We start from the raw sequence: 23,641 nt of genomic DNA, 5'->3' as shown, positions 1-23,641 counted from the left end.
ACATGGCTATAGCATCACCACCTGCTGCCAGGTGAGTCTCATCCTCTCATAGGTTTCCTTTTCATCATCAGAGCATGTGAACTTGAAGAAGCTGTCTCCCTTCAGGGCTGCTTTCCATGCAGATGACACAGTAGAAGGTCATATTGTCGTCGGCCCAAGCATTGCCCCCCAGGTCGCTGTTTCAGAGAATCCCTGCTCTGGTCGTGGGATAGGTCCACTGAGGCCTGGTCCCCTGACTCGATAATCAGCAGTGTCTGTATATTTGTACGTCTCTAAATCTTCTGATGAATTGAAAATGGTGGACCCTATTGTAAACAAGTGTAATTAATGCTTTATGGTGTCGTCCACAGTTAACAGTATTGCGTTGTGCTTGAAATGTACCTATTCTAGTTTCTACATACTGTTAATAAATACTGAAATCAATCAATCAAGTCTCACCTTCCACCTCGCCCTCCTCCAGGCCCTCCGATGCAGACGTGCACGTGGCCTCGTCCTCGCCGGTGCCCTTGTTCTGCGGCTCGCCACTGCTGTCCATCCCGCTTCAGCGGGATGGACATATTTGTCATGGAAATTGTGCTACAGTTTGTGCCAATGTTTTTTTTATTTTGTATAGAGGGACAGACAGTAGGCTGACAGGAAATGGGGGAGAGAGATGGGGGAGTGACATGCAGTAAAGGCAGTCGAACCTGCGGCACACTGCCAGACTCGGGCTACCGGCCAAGTTGCCTGGACCGCTGAGCCATGGCCCAGGCCACTCCCAGTACAAATTTAGAGGTTGTAGACATGCTGCTCTGTTGTTGTCTGGCTGATAGTCGCTAGCAGCGGCCTGCTTTTACTGTTTCAGCAGGATGCTAGTGAGGAGGGACTGGTGGTCGGATCGGGCTGAAACCAAATTTGGAGTCATATGTCATAGCTACGTCATATAGATGGATGACTGATGTCTCAGCTAGGCTGTCTGAGATGGACATTGGCTCCTGGTTTTGCTCCAATATCCAGCTTTTGGTGTGTGTCCACAAACGTTGTCCTACACAAATCCATTGACAATGAATGGAGAATTTTACGTCATAGTGTCTGAGCAAATTGATATACTGTAGGGCTATATCTTGCGCCACTCCTTATCCCTTATCCCTAAACTTATGTGCTATTTTTTACTATTTTGAAAAACCTTTTAAAATAGTTCAAACTAGAACTGCACTCTGCCGAGTGCATACTTGCTTGTTGCACACTAGTAGGCCATAAATGGCCTACTAGTGCGCAAGCAGAGCGCGCAAGTACTTTCGACCGCTGGAAAGTATCACATCTCAGTATCTCTGTGAAGGAACGTTTGAAATGTATAATCATTACGTGTAACTATTTGCTACCTAACTACTTTTTTACAGAAAAATGAATCATTGATATGTGATGAAAAAAAAAGGTATATAAACTGAATTAAAATATATTATACAGTATAATTATTTTATTACTTATTGTAAATTGTCAATTGTTTTAAATGTATTTCATTTTTGTAATTTATTTTTGTACTATAGTGATATTAATACTAAATCATGATCAGAGTAATATGTGTCTCTAACTTCAATTTCTGTAATAATACATTCAAATTTGTTGAAATATACATGATCTAAAATACTTCCGAAATCTGTAGTTGGATTTGTATTTAATTGTTTAAAGCCTAATCTTGACATGAAGGTCTTTATATTTATATCTTTTTCAGTATAATGGTCTTCATTGAAATCTCCTATTATCATAATTGTGGAAGTCGGAGATGATAGATACTTTACCATTTTCTTGAGAAATGTGTTTAATTCCGTAAGGTTTGTTTTAGGTGATCTGTACATAAGAATGATATATAGATCTTTATTTTTTACATGTATACATACGTGTTCTACTTTTTCTAATATCTCGATTTCTTTTTGAATTATTTCAATGGCAATATCTTCTTTTATAGCAAACATAACTCCCCCACCTATATCAGATTCTCTGTCATTCCTGATTGTTTTGTAATTGGTGTTCATTGTTTTTAATTTAAAAGTAATGTTATTATTTTTATTTAAGTGTGTTTCAGTAAAAGCTATTAGATCCAACATTTCGAGTTGGGAATCTGAGTTTATATCTTGTAAATGTGTTAGATAACCTCTGATGTTCAACAATCCAATTTTTAATGAATGTTTTAATGGTAATTGAGTTATCTTCCGTATATTTGGATTTTCTAGAGGTGATTCTCGTAATCGTATCATTTCTCTTTCTACATTCTTATCTACTTTGATCTTTTTAGGACTAAAATCAAGTATATATAGATCTCTTATCCTTTTCACTCGACTGAATGCTACATAGGCTTGTCCCGGGTTAAAACGTGAGCCCTTCATAGATACGACAATCTCTTGTATAGTTAAACCTTGAACCTTATGAATAGTTAATCCCCAAGCTAATGTCAACGGGAATTGAAACCTATTTGTTGATCCTGTTCTTCTGCCTCCATGGAAAATTATAGCTTCATGTCTGTATATTGGAACTGCTTCTGGGTAATTTTTATATTTACTATTAGACTTCGCATTAAGACCAACATCTTTGTCTTGGAATTTAACAAGTATTACTGTAACATAGGTGTCGTTTTTCTCAAAGTCAATATACTCGTTGTTCTAGTTACAACTACATACAGAGTATGTAGTTGTAATTTGATTAGCAGTATACTGTGGTTACTTGGTTCCAAAAAGTGAAGACAAGTTTTCTTCAACGGTAAATCTGTGCCTGGTTTGCTGGGACTAGTTACAACATTACGTCATCCTTGAGAGAGTACATGGTGTGTATATGACGTAATGTTGTAACTTGTAACTTGTAACTAGTCCCAGCAAACCAGGCACAGACTGTATGTAGTTGTTCTAGTTACAACTACATACAGAGTATGTAGTTGTAATTTGATTAGCAGTATACTGTGGTTACTTGGTTCCAAAAAATGAAGACAAGTTTTCTTCAACGGTAAATCTGTGCCTGGTTTGCTGGGACTAGTTACAACATTACGTCATCCTTGAGAGAGTACATGGTGTGTATATGACGTAATGTTGTAACTTGTAACTTGTAACTTGTAACATTACGTCATATACACACCATGTACTCTCTCAAGGATGACGTAATGTTGTAACTAGTCCCAGCAAACCAGGCACAGATTCACCGTTGAAGAAAACTTGGCTTCACTTCGAAGAGACCAAGCGAAACGATTACTTGCGCGCTCTGCTTGCGCAAGTAACTACATACAGAGTATGTAGTTGTAATTTGATTAGCAGTATACTGTGGTTACTTGGTTCCAAAAAGTGAAGACAAGTTTTCTTCAACGGTAAATCTGTGCCTGGTTTGCTGGGACTAGTTACAACATTATGTCATCCTTGAGAGAGTACATGGTGTGTATATGACGTAATGTTGTAACTTGTAACTTGTAACTAGTCCCAGCAAACCAGGCACAGACTGTATGTAGTTGTTCTAGTTACAACTACATACAGAGTATGTAGTTGTAATTTGATTAGCAGTATACTGTGGTTACTTGGTTCCAAAAACAAGTTACAAGTTACAAGTTACAACATTACGTCATATACACACCATGTACTCTCTCAAGGATGACGTAATGTTGTAACTAGTCCCAGCAAACCAGGCACAGATTTACCGTTGAAGAAAACTTGTCTTCACTTCGAAGAGACCAAGCGAAACGATTACTTGCGCGCTCTGCTTGCGCAAGTAATAGCCGATGTACAAGCTCACAACGTTTCGATGTAGACTATTTAAAAATGTTTTTCAAAATCATAAAAAATAAGGGTAGATAGAGCCCCTTGTGTCTATTTTACGTCATGATGAGGTACGATGATAAGAGCACCCCTCACTTCACACAGGTGTGATTTTTGATCAAATGCACAGCTTTGTTTGTATGTGTCTGTATGAGCATGGAATTTGCTCAGCTGATTGGCTGAGCATGGAATGTGATGCATGAAGAGCGCAATATGGAGTCATATTCTGTCATAGCTACGTCATAGATAACTGATGTCACAGGCTGTCTGAGATGGACATTGGCCACTGATTGGTTTTCTTCTGATTATTTGCCTTTGGTGTGTGATGTTTATTACGAAGAAGGCCTTTATATTTGTCCAAATCTTATTTCTTCATTCCTTGTACAACAGTATCTGTTGTCCTATTATTATTTTATTATTATTATTTGCAGAATCTCAATTAAATTGACTGTTTGCAGTTCCTTCCCCAACAAGAGAGCTGTGCTGCTGAAACGTAAGCAGAAGCTATTGGTACTACTGTGTATCTACCGCAGTGGTGTAAAGTAACAAAGTGCATTTACTTAAGTACTGTACTTAAGTACAATTTTGATGTATTTTCCAATACTTACATCTAATCGACTGTCGACTGTGGCTCAGGAGGTAGAGCAGGTGGTTCGAATTCTGGCTCCTCCTGTCTACATGTCGAAGTGTACTTGGCAAGACACTGAACACCAAATTGCTCCCGATGTGCTGGTTGGTACTGTACCTTGCATGGCTTCCGCCGCAATCGGTGTATGAATGTTTGTGTGAATGGGTGAATGTAATGCACAATCTATGTAAAGCGCCTTGGATAAAGGCGCTATATAAATGCACCATTTACCATTGATGGCAATACTTTTGTACTTTTACTCAAGTACAATTCCGGACTTTTACAGAGTATTTCTATATTGCAGGATTGATACTTTTCCTTATGTAAAACATTTGAGTACCTTTTCTACCACTGATCTACAGTGTAGAGACAAGAGACAGAAAACATACACAACACACTTCCCCAGGTGGAAAAACACATGGAAGTTGATAGTATGTGGTACAGTAGTTATTCTAGTTAACCATAAAGCTTTACATACATCTTGATGTGTGGCTGGGATGTGTGGCAGACTACTTTATTTGATGTGTGTGTGTGTGTGTGTGTGTGTGTGTGTGTGTGTGTGTGTGTGTGTGTGTGTGTGCGCGTGCGTGCGTGCGTGCGAGTGCTGTTATTCAGATGGTGCATGTCTATATGCATGTGTTGCACTCTGCCTCCTTGTGTTTAATTAGTGTAATTGGTTGCATCTTTAATGTTGCAATCAGCTTCAGATGTTGCCGTGCTCATACGAACACTGATAGAAGCGGCTGGCACGCTTGAAAACATTCAAGTGCGGTACGGTCAAATCAGTCAGAAGTATTACTGACACATATTTGTCATGGAAATTGTGCTACAGTTTGTGCCAGATTATAGGGAATTTAATTAGCAGAAATGTTAAGGAATTATTATTATGATAAACAGTCTGCATCCTGGGATGCAGTTGGTCTCACTCACCCAAGGGAAGTTTTAATATGAGAGATGAGGAGACGATTATAAATAGCTAACGCTAGCTGGTAGGCTGGCTTGGGATGACCTCGGGTACATCAGCATCGTGCCTAATAATCAGAGTCAGATTATCCATACTCCTATTATCCTGTTGCATGTGTCTTTCAGCTCCACTGAGAAGGAGATCTCTCTGTCAAATTCTCTCTGGCTCTCTCCCACTTTGTCTTGGCCCTGACACAGGCCCACACAGCTGGACTGCGCAGCGTGTGTTTGGTGTTACTGTTAGCACTGGCGTAATTTACCTAGGGTTGCTGGGTTATGTAAACCCATACGCAGGATTTAATTACAAGGGGGCCACCGGAAGAGGAGGGCTGAAGGAGAGTGAACAGGGCCGACATTCGGTTCAGATCCGGTCCGGTTTTGAGGGAACATACAGTAGGGCTGAGGGAATATGCAGTGCTGCTCCTGTTTACAGAACGTATCGTTCATCAGTGCACGATCTATGCACCACGTCTCTGTCTGTCTGTACGTACATGACAGCTGTAATGCACGTAACTTGAGAACCGTTCACCCCACGGAGTTCAAATTCCACACGAGTTCCACATCCCCACAGGGAGTGCAGTGCCCGATGTCGAGTCGGTCGGACCCACGGTTGTCCTGAACCCGCCATAGGGGGTATAGGGCTGGGATATGGTTGATTAGTAGGATTTATGGGTGTCGGATTATTGGGACGTCGTGTATAATGCTACACACCCGGCGCTATTTTGACTCCATTGAGAGATAGGATGTAGGAGAAGTAATTGGAAATGGTTCACTCCACTCCCTCACACACAACTCTGTCTCCATCTAATCATTTGGATTGAAAAAAAAACTAAACATTCCTTTGATACCACCACCTGTATTTTTCTTACCCCGCCCTGTGTGATGTTTTTTTCTCTCCCAAAATAATCCAAATGAACCTGAAAGGAACCTGGATTTGGAAACATTACTATTCAAATGTTATGCCTCTTATTCTAAACAAATTGCTTATTTAAAGTAAAGGTCTGAAATGTATTCATCTGGAAACCTATTGCTCAGGAAATGGTGTGCCATAGGGTAATCTGGATTATTAGTTATTTTATTTATGATCTGCCATTCTGTCTTTCAAACTTCTCTTTGTGTGCCCTATGTAAATACCTGCATGCATGGACAGGTGAATTGATAAATGTTTGTAACCCTACTTACTACTTAGTCTTATAAATTATTTCTGTTGTACAAGCATAGAGCAATGATTACAGGTGGTTTGCAAACATTTATACTTCCTCATCTCTTGAGCCAATGGCCCTCTCTGGTACTGCTGATAACTAAAGATGTCTAATCTTTTGAGACAGTTTACTAAAACACAGAAAAAATGTAAACCTGAGCTGAGGTGTAGGCCTATTCGTTTTTAAAGTTTGAAGCTGCCTCACTTTGAGCTGTAGAGATACTGTAGTAGTGTTTTTGTATGATCTATTCAGAAAACATTTTATTTGGTGAGATTGTAAATGGAAGTCAGAGTCCTGGTCACAGATTAATCGCAACTTCTGAAATGGACCATAATGGATATTGTTCTTTTGGTGGCGATGATGAAAAGACCCATAGTGTAATACTGTAAGTAGGGATGTGTTAACAATACATCAGTGTTGTTTCCTGGAGTCACTGGGTGTTTCGGGACACCCTCCTCCAGGCATGCCGACCGAGGCTGATCAGAACCTGCCTGTATCAAAGTGGCATGCTACTGATCCCACGGTCTCTTGGGGGCTTAGGGTGGCAGCCTGGCAGGTTATCTGTCGTCGACACTAGGAGGCTCTGGGCAGTGTGCCGGGCCTGGCTCCTCCTTTGTCTGACCAGAAGTGACTTCTGTGCGTTGTGTTGTCGCAGGGCATCAAACAGCTCTGCTCATTCTTCCATGATGGATTGTTAAACCATCCTTGCAGGTTTTACCACAGTCTGTAGCTTTTAGGTTCTTCCGCACAGCATAAGTGGTTTCTGCCAGCCCTCTCCATCACGTGTTTCCGTCTCTCCGGCCACCCTCTATCTTTCCAGATGTCGACACATTCTTCGAGGTCGACACCCTGGTTCCTGGTTGTCACTAGTACTCCCACTCCCAGAGTACAAACAATTCATCTACTGATGTAACAGTATTGTCGTTATGGTGACATCGCAATAAAAAAAGTCTCAATTTATTGTCATATTGTGGCCTGTGACTGCATCTTCCATATTCAGACTCAAATGTTATTGTTTGAATATATCGTGGACTTGTTATCATGATATTATGGTATGGTAACTTTTTTATGTAATTTTCCCTAGTGACAAACTTACAATCTATAGTTTTATTGTCAGGTTATCTTTGTTCTTTTACCCTATATAACTGGGGTCCCTAGACTAAATGTCTGCCCCCAGAATAGGGGCTAGGGTTCACGTAAATATTACATAACAGGCAGAAACATTCATGACATATGAAACGGAATACAAGGTCATGGATTATGGAAGTCATTAAATCAAAGTCAGTGGTGTAAGTGAGTGCATGTGTGGATCGGATGATATGGTGCAGTGGTGTAACTGTAAAGTCCCAAAAATGCAAACCAGACCAGGCGAGAGAGAGAGAGACTGATTAGTCATGCGATTATAAAGCCCAGGGAATCACCGGGCCCCCTGTTCCCAATTTAGTCCATGCCTGTCTGCTCCACCCAGCAGATATACCTGCCAAAACTGACTAGGGGAATCCTAGTAATGGAGGCTATGGGGTTTCAGGACCACATGTCTAGGACTCTACAGTAGTTTTCCAGGACAACGGCACTTAGCGAATGGCCATGTCATGTCAAAAAATCACAGTTGTGTATCCACACTTTTCCTGGGCTGTGTGTGCTCCAGTTCCTGTCAATTTGATCCAATGAAAGCCAATGAAACTGGTCAGATGACCAATGATATCCAATGAAATCAACAGGAACTGGAGCACACACAGCCCAGGAAAAGTGTGGATAGAGGGTATGCACGTGACATCATCACCATACCTGGAAGTTATGCGTGAACACCTACTGAGTGGCAAAAAACTACTTTCTGGCCATGACAGCCCATAACATCCAAACAGAAAAGTCCTATCTGATTGCTTTAAACAACGTTAAACTAATTTTGCCACTCACTTTGACAATCGATTTGCCCCTCACTTTATGCATGCTCATACCCTCGATATAGGCTCTCTGCTTTGTAGTCCTGCGTTTCAGAAGGGGGCATACCCGTTTCGTGTTCTGGTACAACATTAACTTTAACCATTTGATCAGTGTCTGCCGTGTCAATGGAGAATTGGGACTACAGGCACAGAGACGATACCTGTAGGCTACAGTATGCAACTCGGCCATCCATGAGTCAACAGCCTGCCATCACATCACTCTGTGTGGACAGTCGCTCGACTAACCCAATGATGAATATGTATTTTATAAATGAATGAATTAACTTTTATTTATTATTAACTTTATTTGAATATACTAGAGGTATATGCTGTGAATAATTGTTTTCTCTCTATTCCTGTATATACTGTGTATAATACTAGTTTCTTGTTGAAAATGCAAATGAAAACAGTTTAAATTGAAAAGGGGTCTGAAGATGATCTGAAGATGATGAGACTTCTGTTTCTGCCCAGGTTGTGAAGATGTGGAGCTGGGTTTTCCGTCTGGCTGTAGTCCTGCTGGCTTCAGTGAGACACACAGCAGCTCAGGGTAAAAACACCTGCTTCATTAACCAATACTTGTTCTCCACCATCACAATAGTCCTGAATTCTCACCCTACTGTTTGCGTGTGCGTTTGTGTGTTGTGTGCATGCCTGTGTGCGTGCCTGTGTGCGTGTACGTTTGTATTTCAGGCAGGTGTAATGTGCAAGCTGCAGACATTGTATTTCTGGTTGATGGCTCTTCCAGTATCGGTAGAGCAAACTTCGTCCAAGTGAAGGGATTCATGGCTGACATCATCAAACCTTTTGCGGGCTCTGTCAGTGAATCAGGGATACGCTTTGGGGCTGTGCAGTACAGTGATACGTCCAGGTGACTCAAGAGAGTTCACATTTGTTTATCTGTGAAGCGGCAACCTTTTTCCAGATGATGAGCTTTGCTAAAACAAATGCATGTTTTGCTCCTGCCAGGGTTGAGTTCACCTTCACCACCTACTTGAATGGTACAGAGCTCATTAGCGCTGTGGAGAACCTTAACTACAAAGGTGGAAATACACGCACCGGTGCTGGACTCAAGTATGTTGGTGACAACTTCTTCAACCCTGCGTCGAGTCGTGACGTCCCAAAAGTCAGTGAGAAAAAGGGCATGGGTTTTAAGGCTGCATGGTCATCGTTGTCTACGAATGTCGGTAGAGTATATTTACCGGTAATGTTTATTCTTCTTTCTCTGAACACTGTCACTCCTCTACCAGATCGCTATACTGATAACAGACGGAAGGTCACAGGATTCTGTACAGGAGCCGGCACAGAAGCTACGTAGTCAGGGAGTGCAAGTTATAGCTGTTGGTACGTGTCCCATGTTGCAGACATCAGTGTGATTGAAGGAAAAGTTGCCTATATTTGTCTGTATGTATGTATTTCTGTCTCCATCCATCCATCTTCAACCGTTTATCTAAAGTACCGGTATTTATTAAAAAAAAGAAAGCGCTATTTACAACAAGATAGTGTGGTGTCGCCATTGTTATTGTGATTCGTGAGGCTTTGTTCATAAACTGCGCACAAGTAACTCACAGTAAATACGTGTATTAGAATCCATATCTTGTTTATGTCGTGTCTATGCCGTCGTTAACATGTGTCTGTTTTTACAGGTATCAAGAGTGCCGATCCGAGGGAGTTGGCTCAGATAGCCAATGAGCCCAGCAGCGATTTCACCTCTTTTGTTGGGGATTTTAAGCTGCTAAACACACTACTTCCTCTTGTGGGCCCCAGGGTGTGCTCCAGTTCAGGAGGAGTCTATGCCAGCGATGGTATCACCACAATATAAACTCAATTAAATTTTACACAATAACATTTTGAGTTTGTATTGTAAACTAGTAGATTTCTGTTGTCTCTGTCTTGCCACATCTCTCATCACCCCTTCCCCTGTCTCCTTTACTGATAGAGGCATTTTCTGGTCCATCCAACCTCCATTTCATAAGCCAGACCTCTGAATCTCTGAGGTTCCGCTGGAGTCCTGCTGGAGGGCCTGTGAGTGGCTATGTGGTTCAGTACACGCCCCTCTCTGGACTGGGCCAGCCTATCACAGCAGAATTACAACAGGTGAGGGAAAAAAAACAAATCACACCCCAGTGTGAAGTGAGCAGTGCCTTTGATGTTTTATTTAAACTATATATAACTAGAAAGGTGCAATTCTGGGAAAAGTGTGGTTGCTCCATATATGGACATAAAGTTTATCTGCCATAAATAAATAATGTCGGGAAAATGAAAGTTTATCTACCATAAATAAAATAAATGAATGAATAAAAACACAAACACACAAAGTCACATTAGCACGATTAGCAGAAAAATATTTTGCCAGATATCTTTGCCAATACTGTCTCACACACAACTCATGTGAGTTTGAGGCATTACACTGAGTAACAACAGTATCAAAACACTTACAAATGATTTACACATTTGAAATAAAAATAAAGCATAAGGAAGCTATAAGTGTTATGCAATATACAATGAGGCTGGAATAGCAACATGATGATTCTATTATAGTGGACATTACGGTGGTTCTTGACTGGTGAGGTCCGGAATACCGGTGACCTAGATTCTTAACTATAAGTGATGGGGGCGATATTCTCAGGCCTGGAGAACACAGTAACAGCGCTGTAGGCTGAGTGTGAACTTGCTTAGTGGGAGGATCTTCACATGATGTTGCTACTCTAGACATTAAACTTTGGCAGAGATGAGTGAAATTCCCATCTGTGTGTGTGCTGGCTGGCTGTGGCTGGCAAGTCATTAACACTGCAAAAACATGCTGCACTCAACAGAGCTGCCTATCTTAAATGGCGAGGTGACCACCTCTTCACCATGGCGCTGCTCATAGTCCATCACCGTGCTCATAGCTCACTCCTACACACGGCCAACACTTCCTCAAAAGTTTTCCCTCTGCTTTCTCTCTACTGCCTATCTGCCTCTATTCTATTTGTTTCTGGTCCTTTTCTGTTTCTATTTCCTATTCTATTTACAGTATGTCGCTGTTTCTATTATTTCATTCCTTTGTTCTCCCGCTGGCCGCTGCCCTGTTTCGGGAGTTTGTTTGTTTTGACTTCGGGAGCTCAGCTCGCCACGGAGCAAAGAAAAGCAGTGCTGTCCTGTGTCCTGGCCGTGATGAGTGTGTGTGTGTGTGTGTGTGTGTGGGGGGGGGGACGGGACAGATGAACGGGGAGGCAGTGGAACGGAGGGAGCTACTTAACTCACGCTGTGCGGGCTATACTGCGAGCCCTCGAACCCCGCATTCCCGAGTCCACGTTCCTCTGTCTCCCCACACACACACACACAGCGCTGCCCGGCTATGCTCCATGATGGTTTTAGTTTTGCGAACTGAGCTGTCATTGCAACTATTATAAAGTATACTATAGCCAGCACAACATAACTTCTAGCTTCTAGACCAATCGATCACATTGCCGGGAGCGAGTCTCGGTGACGGTGACCACCGCTTCGGTGGTGTGAAAAAACAGAGAGAAGGGCTGGGGAGAGCGGTGGTTTTCTCTTAACTACAGCTCAGTGACGTCATGTTGTAGATTCCGGTGATAGTGGTGGTCACCTCATCATCGAAAACTGGACTATGAATAGGCCATAAGTCTCTAATCCTCTGTATTCTCTCTCAGGAGACGGTAGCTACTGGTCAGAGAACCCTCACGGCGCGGGACCTGAGGTCTGGTACAGACTACTTGGTGACTGTCATCGCTCAGTACCCCAACAGTGTTGGGGAGTCTGTCTCTGCAAAGCAACGCACTAGTGAGTGTGGGGAAGCTACGGAATATTTTCATTACTAGGGGAAGATTCACTTACCTCCCGATTCGAGACGATCTCGATACTTTGGGTGCTGAATCAATTTATATTGCAAATCTTATTGCGATTCTGCGATTCAACTATTGTCCGCCACAGCTTACTTTGCTTTTTTTAAATAATAGAACATTTATAAACAATTCTATAATAATAATACTCTTCAATGCAGCCAGATCAGGACAGTCTTTCTGACATGAAAAAAATATTTTATGCGATATTTGAGTGAATCGATAGTTTACCCCCACCCAAATTATTTACCCTGCAAAAATACTGAAAGACAACAACCCTTATCTATCACCCCCTGAAACACCTGTGGGGTATACCCGATTCCCTCCCCCGTTTCACCTCTCTCTCTCTGTCTCTCTGTCTCTCTCTCTCTCTCTCTCTCTCTCTCTCTCTCTCTCTCTCTCTCTCTATCTTCGCCATCACTAATCATTTTGTCAGGGTCCTTGCCAGGGGTGTCCAGTCTGCGTCTGGTGCAATCAGACTTCTTCTCTCTTTCGGTGGCCTGGGAGCGACCATCATCTCCCTTCCAGGGCTACAGACTCACCTATGGACCTCGAGGTCAGGCACACATGTCCGTCTCTCCCTGTTCCTTGTCTGTCAGGCACACATATCCGTGTCTGTCTGTCTGTCTGTCTTTCTGTCTGTCTGTCTGTCTGTCTGTCTGTCTGTCTGTCTGTCTGTCTGTCTGTCTGTCTGTCTCTGTCTGTCTGTCTGTCGTTTGACTCTCTTCAACTCAAGCTCAAACTCAGTTTGCTATGAGAGTCTCTCTGCATTTATGCCCTAGCTCTCACTCCTCCATGTGACTAAAACATCTGACACACAACCATGTATGGGGCAGCATGGAGGGATAGAGGGAGAAAGAAAAGGAGGGTTAATTAGTGCAAAAGGGTAATAACCTGGTTGATGCAAGTTGGAAACATTTCTCAAATCTATTGAGTAGGGGAAGCTTCTGTTTCAGCTTACGCGCCCCTCAGGCTGTGAATGGGAAGATTTAGTGCCCAAAGTATTACCTCAGAAATCAAATACCAATCGCCCAGCCCTCATCAGCTGCTGCGTGGTAGACGGAGGATTTGGCAGAACTTCAGTGAATCCTCAGTGTTAGTTGGACTCAGAGAGTATATAAATGTAACCAAATGGACCTCCACCTGTGTTATACCAGTTATAAATGGATCAATTAATGCTGAGGCTTTTACTGTTTGTAGTGAATCATGGTGTAAAAGAGTAAAGACGGCTTGGGGTGGTTGATACCACCATGATTCATCCAGGAAAAATGTTCCCTGAGGACATTGATATATAGACAGCTTATCCCACTGCATGGCAGTCATGGCAGACAGTAATGGCAGGGAGGTCCTGTGTGTCATTTCAGGACAAGACATGGCATGAGTGCCAGTCTCATAGTGAGGTTCTCCTCTAGTGCATGTGTGTGTTTATCTTAATTGGGTCCGTCTGTATTCTGCGAGGAGTGGTGTATTTATAATTGCTAGCAAGTGCGCATCTTTCACACATCATAAATCAAACGAACTCATGGGCAGATACATACGCACACATGCAAGCACACACATGCATACACATGCAAGCACTCACATGCATACACGTGAGTTCCTATACCTTTTTCATGAAGCTCAAGCTCAATTAAGCTTTAAGGCCTCACTCACACATATCGTCCAGTAAATAAAGTAAAAGATTCCTCTCAGGTTGGACAAAATTGGATTCTCTGAACTGATTCTGACAGGACATTAGGTCTACTAGCCAGGATAAAAAATCTACCCTAATCGGCTCACTGCTAATACCCTAAATGTGCCTTAATCCAAGATTGCCCTATTGATAACCTATTATAAGGCATTACTTTGTAAATTTCATTATGCTTTAAGTAGCATGTGACGTGTCAAACTATGGGGTTTTCATGATTTTGACTTTTATCTGAATACTGATGCCGAACACATGTGTCCACTCACATCTAGTGCATTAAAATAATGACACAAATTATATTATTGTAAGGCTAAAATGATGATATTTATAGTTTTTCTGGTGTAGGCTATTCATGTCCTGATGAGGGTAAAACGCCTGTGGTTTCTGAGGCTGCTATGATGAGGGTGATTAGATGTCCTGACAAGGTTGTGGTTGTTGTTGCGAGTCTATTTTGTTCCATTTGTACACTCTTGATTTCACTGTTGTAGCACATGAAATACAGCAGTGCATTGCATATAGCTGACATAAATTCTATACTGTTTATTAACATGTATTATTAACATTTTTCCGTCAGCTAAATTAAAAACGAATTTCTTGCAAAAATGAGGGGGTGAGTGTTTGGATTTTGAATACAACTTTCAGCTCTTTATGTATGTCTTTATGACAACTAAATTGTGTCATAAAAATACACTAGCAATAGCTGCACTCGGTATGGACAAATTAAGCTGTAGCTTCAAATCCATAAGTATTGTATACATAGTATAGTATACATAAATGTCCTGGTTGTCCAGGACATTTATGTTATGGATTTGAAGACTGCCCCCCAATGGGGTGGGTTTTCCCGTCCCCCAAGTATGTGGTAGAGCACGGTATATACTTTGTGAATATTGTACATGTGACAATTGTGAATATTGTACAGGTGACGTGACTGTTGACTTGTCTGTTTCTTATTTGTACGCTGCTCTTGTTCCTGTGGTGTGATTTACATGGTGGGAAGAATAGGTCAACCTGCGGCCCAGCTATTGGAGCAGACTCTTTCTGCAGATTCCACGTCTATCACCTTGGAGAGGCTTCAGCCAGACACAGAGTATGTCGTCAGCCTTTATCCCCTGTCCCCCCGAAACTCTCCGTCTCCCTCCACCCTCAACGCACGCACACGTGAGTACACCGTCCTTCCTCCTCTTTAGTGCTGTGTTCGTACTTGCTACCTTAACCCTCACAGGTGACCAGAGAATGTGATGACGCCTAATACATGGCCTTAGACATGGCCTTAGACATGTTTTGAATCATGATGAGTCATGTGGCCTACTGTAATCGAAGTGCGAAGTGGAGGGTGAGGGACGCGTGATTATGAATCCCACCAACATTAGTGTCACGATGACCTGTGTCTGTTTGGCTCCTGGCAGGCGTTGTTTTACTGAGGTTAGGGTTAGGAAGGATTTGGTTTAGGCTAGTCTCTCAAGAATTTTCCCTTTTTTTGCTGATGGGTTCCCAGATTTGGTTTAGACATAGTTTAGGTGTTAGGTTACTGGTTTAAGGACTAGGTTAGGTTTAGGCATTCAGTTGCAAAATGAGAATAATTTGTCAATCACAGCGACTACTGGCCAATAACAGCGGGGTTTGCCTAGAACTGTGGTGGGATCCATAATAACGCGTGAGGGACATGGTGATAGGGGCCGCCTGCCGAGAGTCTCCACACCATAGATATTTTAAAAAATCACCCCTGTGTGAAGTGAGGGGCGCTCTTATCATCGTACATCATCATGCATCATCTCATACTGGCCAATCAGAATGCCTGTTGCCACAAATTTACGTCATATTTGGTGGACATTTGACCTAATTTCTCCTTTCATTGTCGATGGCAAATGAGACGTGCGGGGACAAGATGACGTAAATCTTCCCTTAATTTTCAATGGCATTTAATGTTTGTGTTGTGGACATTTTACGTCATATTTGTGACGTGGTGAGAGCAGGGGAGGACCTGGTGAGACGTAGGAGGGGCCCGGACAGGAGTCAACCCACAGAGCCTAGTCCCTACACATGCCAGAATTGTACCTCCCAGGCCCGGCAGAGTAGTTCCGGAGTGGATCCAACGGATTGTGTGGCCCTGGTCTTTCCCTAGTGGGTCTGATCGAGGGTAGCTACTGGGACGTAAGTCGGGACTTGATCACCCCGGCTGGGTCACCCGAGTGAGGGGCATGATTTTCGCGAGACCCGAAACCCTGATGACCTTGGGATACAACACTGAGGATACGTCCCAACTAGCAGATCATGTCTGTCCCGCTTTTGTGCCCATATATGGAGCTGAGTGATTTGTGTCACCATGACTCAGCCATAACCATATAAGGAGTCCCCAAAGCAGCTATACGTCCAAAACCCAAATATGTACGAGCTGCGTTCGCTTCCCGCATTTGCGCGTCTTACTGGTTTTATATTTGTATAGAGGGACAGACAGTAGGCTAACAGGAAATGGGGAGAGAGATGGGAGGGTGACATGCAGTAAAGGCCGTCGGGATCGGGAGTCGAACCCGCGGCTGCACACTGCCAGACTTGGACTACCGGCCAAGGTGCCTGAACCGCTGAGCCACGGCCCAGGCCAATCCAAGGGATCTTTATTGGCATGAGAAAACAGACATTTACATTGCCTCTGATTGGGCTACCGAACGTCCCCTTCCGTTACACACGCAGAAGCTTTACAAGCTTCCGCTTTGCTTCCACTATGCTTCGCAAGGAATCTCGGGAAAGTTTTGCCTTCAACAGAGACACACGCCCCAGAGGGGCATTACCTTTATTTGTCAATGTTGCACACACCTGGGCCCGTTGTGGAATCAAGGGAACAGAGTGTTTAAGTGGTGTGTGTAGACCTAGAGCAGGATCACTTATTCACTTTACCGACTGAGATACTATGTATGCACAGTATGCACGCATGTTTGTATGCACAGTATGTATGTTTGTATGCACATTATATGTAACTATGTTTGTATGCACAGTCTGTCTGTATGTCAGTATCATGACAATATGGTAACCCATTGACAAAAGAAAATCTGTCTCGAGAGATTAGCATCACGATGACATGGGTGGTCATGCATGCATGTGTTGTTTTTTAAAGCTGTGTGTGTGTGTGTTTGTGCGTGCGTCAGTGCGTCTGGAGGCGGTGCAGCAGCTGACAGTGGAGACAGAGTCGGAGGGCAGTGTGCGTGTGAGATGGAGGGGCGTCCGTTCAGCCAGATCTTACCGTCTGGTCTACGGACCCTTTACAGGTCAGATCTTTTTAAACTAAACTTGAAACTGCATAATGAGTAATTTTGAATTCCAGACTTTTCACTTGTTAACAGAGTACTTCTATATTGCAGTATTGGTACATTTACTTAAGTAAAAAAAAATGTACTTCATCCACCACAGATAAACATGCGTAACTGCTACAGTCATGTCAATGAATAGAAATAAAATAGAAAGTATTCTATAAAAACATTTACATATTTTATAAAATCTCATCAACATATTCGTCTGTCTGTCTTGTCTCGATGACCCTCTCTGTGCTGAAAGGTCGAGATGTGGACACCGTGGAGGTCAACGGTAACAGTGAGTCTCACACGCTGGCCAACATCCAGGTGGACACCGAGTACATCGTCACCATCATTCCTCTCTACGAGGCCAACATCGAGGGCCCCGTGGCAACGGCCCGCTTCAAGATTGGTAGGTCGACGAAATGTTTGAGGCGCCTCAAAAAATGCCCTATGCCCAGCTTTGTGTGTTTGTGTGAATCATAACGATGATTTGATTGACTGACCACCCCATAGCGATGATTTGATTGGCTGAGCATAGTACATATTGAGGATAAAAAAGTGAGTGCAGACGTGAAGACGCCAATTGTGATTGGCCGGAATGTGATGATGTATGATGATAAGAGCGCCCCTCACTTCACACGCGTGTGATTATTGAGTCTCCTCCCACCGAGTGGTTAAGAAACTGTTGGACGACCAAAAACACTAGTGGGGGTTCCTGTGTTACGTTACAGTAAAATCGGTGACCTATGAATACGGTTTAGACGGAAGCAACAGCTGTACCTATTTGAAATAGTCTCTCGCACGGGCTGCGGGCCCTGGAGCTTAAACTCTACTACATTCCATTGTTAATCCAGGCCTGGTTATGTGCTTCGTTGCTGCTTGTGGATCTTATACGGTAGATGTTATGAGGTTGCTTGCTGCTTGTGGATCTTGCGTTTCAGGTGCTCCTTGTAGGCCAGGATGTCCTTGTTCCACTTGGAGATGGTCTGGTTCTCGCACACCCAGATCTCCTTCGCCACCTGCTGGATGAGCCTGAAGTCGTGGCTGACCAGCACCACGCCACCCTCAAACTGGTTGATGGCGTTGGCCAGCGTGTCGATGGTCTCGATGTCCAGGTGGTTGGTGGGCTCGTCCAGGAACAGCATGTGCGGGTGCTGCCAGGCCAGCCAGGCGAAGCACACCCGGCACTTCTGTCCGTCCGACAGGCTCCCGATGGGGCTGACCTGCTGCTTCCCAGTCAGGCCGTAGCGGCCCACAATCTTCCTCATCTCCGCCATTTCCTTGACCTCCGGGTACCACTTCATCATGTATTCCAGTGGGGACAGCTCCAGCTCCAGCTGCTCCGTCAGGTGCTGGTGGTAGCGGCCGATCTTCACGTGGGAGTGTGTGCGGATCATGCCGTCGGTGGGCAGCAGGTCTCCCATCAGCAGTTTGAGCAGCGTGGACTTGCCCGCACCGTTGGGTCCGACCAGAGCCACACGGGTGTCCAGGTCGATACCGAACTCCAGGTCCTTGTAGATGTGCGGGGCGTCGTCGGCGTACCTAAAGCTCACGTTCTGGACCATGATGACGGGGGGCGGGATCTTCCCGCAGGGGGGGAAGTAGAAAGACAGCGTCTTGTCGGCGGAGACACGCTCCGTCAGGCCCGACGACACCATCTTCTGCAGCGTCTTCTCCTTGCTCTGGGCCTGCCGCGCCAGCTTGGCGGAGCCGTGGCCGAACTTGGCGATGTACGACTTCATGTGCGCAATCTCGTTCTGCTCCCGGGTGAAGCTCTTCATCTGGTTCTCCTCCAGCTCCTCGCGCGTCTTCACGTACTGGTCGTAGTTGCCTGTGTAGTCCTTCAGCTTCTGCTGGTGCAGGTGGATGATGTTGGTACACACGCCGTTCAGGAAGTCCTGCGAGTGCGACACCAGCACCAGGATGCGCGTGAAGCCACGCAGCTCCTCCTCCAGCCACACGCAGGCGTCCAGGTCCAGGTGGTTGGTGGGCTCGTCGAGGAGCAGCATGAAGGGCCTGATGAAGAGCGCACGTGCCAGAGCCACGCGCATCCTCCAGCCGCCGCTGAAGTCCGCCATTCTCTTCCGCTGCTCGGCGGCGCCGAAGCCCAGGCCATGCAGGATGCGGGAGGCGCGCGCCTCGGCCCGGCCGGCGTCCAGCTCCTCCAACCGCTCGTACAGCTCCGCCAGCCGATCGCACTCCGAGTCGTCGGTGGCGAGCCTCTCCGTCTCCCTCTCCAGTGCCACCCGCTGCTCGTCCACCTCCATCACGCACTCCAGTGGCGTCTTGTCGCTGGGCGGCATCTCCCGTGTCAGGTGGTAGATGTCGATGTGCTCCGGCACGGGGAGCTCGCGGCGGCTCACGGCCGACAGCAGCATGGACTTGCCGGTGCCGTTGAGGCCGATGAGGCCATAGCGGCGGCCGGCGTTCAGCTCCAGACGCGTGTCCGTCAGCAGCTCCTGGCCGTGGAAGGTGAGCGACAGGCTGGCGATGTGCACGTCCTTGCTGTCGGTGTGCGAGGCCAGCACGCCCGTCACCGAGAGTGCATCCTCGGGCGCCGCCGCAGCCAGGTGGCACTGGTCCAGCTCCTTGGCCAGGCTGTCCACTCCGTTCCTCTTCACGGCGCCGTTCTCTGCGGTGCGCTGGCGGGCCTTGACCTCCTTCCTAGTTGGCTTCTTTGGCATCGCTAACCACGTCTAAGCACACACCACTAGAGGGAGCACTTCTCAGAGCACACAGACAGACACTCCACTCGGCTGCTATTTAAAGTATGACGCTCTGGTCGGCCGTTTTTATAAGACGTGATGATGTCACCACACCACCCGTGCCCAAATATGGTGTTGTTAACCCTGGCCAAGAGCACGTTGCCACGGTGATTAATTACTGACAACAGAAGTAACAGCCGTGATGTGGCACTAGAGCAGGGGTCTTCAACAGGGGGTCCGGGGCCCCTAGGCGGTCCTCAGAGTTACTATAGGGGGGCTGCCAAATCTTTGTGTGATTGGAACATTTTTGAGGGGCGCTAGCCCCTCAAAAATATATGCACAGCTCTTTGTATGTAGAATGTGATGATCTGATTGGCTGAGTACGGATGTGATGTGTGGTGATGTATGATGATAAGAGCACCCCTCACTTCACACAAGTGTGATTTTTCTTTTAGGTTTTATGACCTCAATTACACCCAAACAACCTGAACGTTGAACATTGAGTGGATTTTCGGTTTTGTGGTGGTTTTCGGAAGCCTTTTGAGCTGCAATGAAAAATTGCCTGCAGATGTCACTGTTGTGGAATTTTGCCTGTCAATCATAGCCTCTGATTTGTGGAGGGTCGACAGATTTGTGATAGCTAAAATAATAACATTAAGAAATAAGGGGAAAAATGCGTTTCCATGTGACCTGTCCATGACTCTATAAGCACTCTGGATTAAGAAATATCCGCTGAACTCTTAATGGATAAGCCTTCATGATGTAAAACTGTTTTGTTGGATTCCAGCATTTAGCCAATGCCATATGTGGGTGGACAAGTTTACGTCGCTTGTAGATCTGCTATTTTCACTAGTTTGGATCCCGGGCAAACGTCTAATCTCTCTTTTGGGTCTTGGCCTGAAACGTTTGGGAACCACTGCCCTACGGCACCTCACCTCCAACACCGGCACACAACGAGTCCCCACACACCAAATACAGTACATAGAGACTCTCTCTGGAAATGATCAATTCCCCCATTCACTCCGTGCCTCACACGAATCCGCCACAAATCGACACAAAGTCTCGTGATAAATATAGAAAGAATGCTTCTGGAAAGGAATTCTTTCCTTATTACTTTGTATCTGCCATGGCCTGCCAACCATGCCGCAGGAAGGGGAGAGGGGAATGGAAATTTGAGATAGACAGGGAGGGCCAAGAAACATCTTTGTTGTTGTGTTCCGTCTCCTCTGAAAAGTCGACACATGTTACTGTTTAGTTCTGTTGTAGGAACATCGCGAGCACACCTACACCCTCATTATACAGATATACACGCACTGCATCTGCCTCCTGTGAGTATAACGCCACTCACTCAGTGGGATCTGTGGTACTTGGGTTTGTGTTTGAGGCTGAGTCACAAGCCGGGCCACTGCCGCTAGAAGGAGTATCTGATGTGTGGAGGAAAGCTCTCTAGGTTCGTATCCTGCCAGAGATGTTGGATGTATACAATACACACCACACTCTTAAACTTTACTTACTTAGGCTTTTCTCTCCTGTTTGTTTCTGCATAAACCAGTGCAGTTGCTTGCACAGCTCTTTGTAATGTCTGATGTTGTTCCTGCGTGTGTTGAGATGTGTCTGACAACAGTGATTCATGCTTCTGGAATACATTGTCAGGATAAAAGGCTACAGCTGAAGGACTTTGTCAAAGCAAATACCAGAATACAGCATTTCTACAATGCATGCTGTTTCAATGATATTTTCAAATGAATCCTTCTGTAAGATAATTATACAGCTCATTTAAACTCCTATTCGCATGTGACACATTTTTTTAAGTCTTTGGAAAATATTTCACATTCTGTCTGTTTGGGAATCTATTTATTTTTGAGTGGTGCAACCACTCCTAGAACCAGCGATGTCCGTCCATCCCTATGTCCGTCCCTATGTATGTTTAGGGTACCAACAGGGGGAGCTGTTGCAACACTTAGTTCAGACATGTCTGATTTTCTGCTCCTCTTGGCTGCTAGTAGAAGTGTCCTTGAAAAAGGACCTCCCGATGAGCATGTTCGTACTTTGCATGGTTTCCTTCTCCGTAGGTGTGCGAATGGGTGGATGTGACATACATTGTAAAGGCCTTTGGAAAAAGGCGCAATATAAAGGCATTCCATTGTGTTCATCATCTTTTGAACTTTTTCTTTCGCCAGTGGTGTGATCTCGTTACCACACCATCCACACGCTATCAATGTGTTTTGGACTCATTGGGAATCTCATTCATGTTCTTTCAAGTCAGGACAAATTTGAACTCATAACCTCTGCAGTGAGAGTCTCTCTACTGGATTACTCTGAGTCATATTGTGTCTCTGAGAGAGGTACAAACTAGACAAAGACTATCCTTGGATCAGAAGCAAGAACCTTTGTATTGGAAGACATAATGTGCCAGCTAAATCTTTAACCACTCAAGCCTTATTTAAAAATGTGCGCATGACTGTGTTACTGATCTATACAGGTGTACAAGCCTCGCATGGATGACGTGTTATGAGCTTGTTTTCTTAACATGACAATATCACTGAGCTCCCTCTGTACAAGTGATGTCCTCCATGGTGCCTCCGGCTAGGCCGAGAGCTCCAATGAACACAATTGGCTGTGTTCGACCAGTTGTGGGAAGACAAGACATTGGTGGTTAGATTTGGGCCTGCTTTGTTCTTTGTCGTTGCACGCACTAGTGACTCCTAGTTCAACAGGGAACGGAACTGGGAAGGATAATGACTCTTGAGTTCCTTTGGATGAGTTACTATCTCCTGATGAGACTCCTCACTGTCAGGTGGTAGGAAGCAGCTGGCGATTATACAGTATGTGTGTCAGAGGAGACATGTGGTTATTTGCCCATTTCAAGGTCTTATGACCACGTCATTCATCTACAATTACAGTGTTCACCATCTTTTGAACTTTCTCCTTTACTATTGGGAATCTCGCTTATATTCTTTGAAGTTCTTCAACACATACTGTTACTGTATCTTTCGTGCTACACAGAGACTGAAATCTAGTGTGACTAATGTGTGTGTTTTATGAAGAGGACGGGTTAGAGTTTGATGCTGTTTGAATCTCTTTATTGCTGTTTGTTTTTACAATGACATCACAAGTGATCTATATGAACATTCTCACACGTATGTATGAATGAGATGCGATGATGTTAAAAGAATATCTGATGTGATGTCTGTATCCTACCATGTTGTGCTTTCCCCAGAGCGACAGGAGCAGCAGATCCTTAGGGCCGCCACCTCGGGTCCCTCCACCATCCGCCTCACCTGGAAACTCATCCAGGCCTCCAGAGGATACCGGCTGGAATGGAAGCAGGGAGAAGGTCGGTTGTTACATTCACGTGTGTAACTTTGACACCACCCACCCGCCGTATTCCTGCTGAGAACAGTGAAACATGTTTGATGTCGTCCCTGACTTCAGGAGGCCGTGTGCAGAGCCAGTCCTTCCCCAGAGGCACCACCGCCTATGAGCTGACGGGCCTTCTGCCGAGTACAGAGTACATCATCACCCTCTACACCCTGTATGATGGCCGTGAGGAGGCCACACCTGTGTCCACCACATCCTCAGGTCAGGGACATGGCCAGTGGGGGCTCAGTATA

At 44.8% G+C, this 23,641-nt stretch overlaps 2 protein-coding genes across 2 annotated transcripts in view; one reads left to right on the top strand and one right to left on the bottom strand.

Annotated features, from left to right (window-relative positions):
• LOC308333335 (collagen alpha-1(VII) chain-like) overlaps positions 1–23,641 on the top strand; it is a gene marked incomplete at its 3' end in the record, with an annotated part of 63,290 nt that overhangs the window by 7,738 nt on the left and 31,911 nt on the right. Inside the window, exons 2-14 of the mRNA XM_080789683.1 lie at positions 8,978–9,053; positions 9,197–9,374; positions 9,473–9,629; positions 9,754–9,847; positions 10,150–10,308; positions 10,443–10,600; positions 12,160–12,289; positions 12,785–12,904; positions 15,038–15,193; positions 17,176–17,295; positions 17,582–17,731; positions 23,248–23,364; positions 23,463–23,609. Coding sequence (XP_080645809.1) covers positions 8,987–9,053; positions 9,197–9,374; positions 9,473–9,629; positions 9,754–9,847; positions 10,150–10,308; positions 10,443–10,600; positions 12,160–12,289; positions 12,785–12,904; positions 15,038–15,193; positions 17,176–17,295; positions 17,582–17,731; positions 23,248–23,364; positions 23,463–23,609 — 1,753 coding nt within the window. The 5' untranslated portion in view covers positions 8,978–8,986. The remainder of the gene's footprint in view (positions 1–8,977; positions 9,054–9,196; positions 9,375–9,472; positions 9,630–9,753; positions 9,848–10,149; positions 10,309–10,442; positions 10,601–12,159; positions 12,290–12,784; positions 12,905–15,037; positions 15,194–17,175; positions 17,296–17,581; positions 17,732–23,247; positions 23,365–23,462; positions 23,610–23,641) is intronic.
• On the bottom strand, positions 18,225–20,006 carry LOC308325784 (ATP-binding cassette sub-family F member 2-like; the record flags this gene model as incomplete). Its single annotated transcript, XM_080778476.1, has 1 exon — positions 18,225–20,006. One exon carries the CDS (start codon positions 20,004–20,006, stop codon positions 18,225–18,227), a length of 1,782 nt encoding a protein of 593 aa, XP_080634602.1.

Source organism: Protomyctophum bolini (assembly GCF_963924005.1).
Source record: "Protomyctophum bolini genome assembly, chromosome: 2".
NCBI classification, from domain to species: Eukaryota; Metazoa; Chordata; class Actinopteri; order Myctophiformes; family Myctophidae; genus Protomyctophum; species Protomyctophum bolini.
Note: the sequence above shows the minus strand (reverse complement) of the source record. Positions and strands in the feature narration are given on the sequence as shown.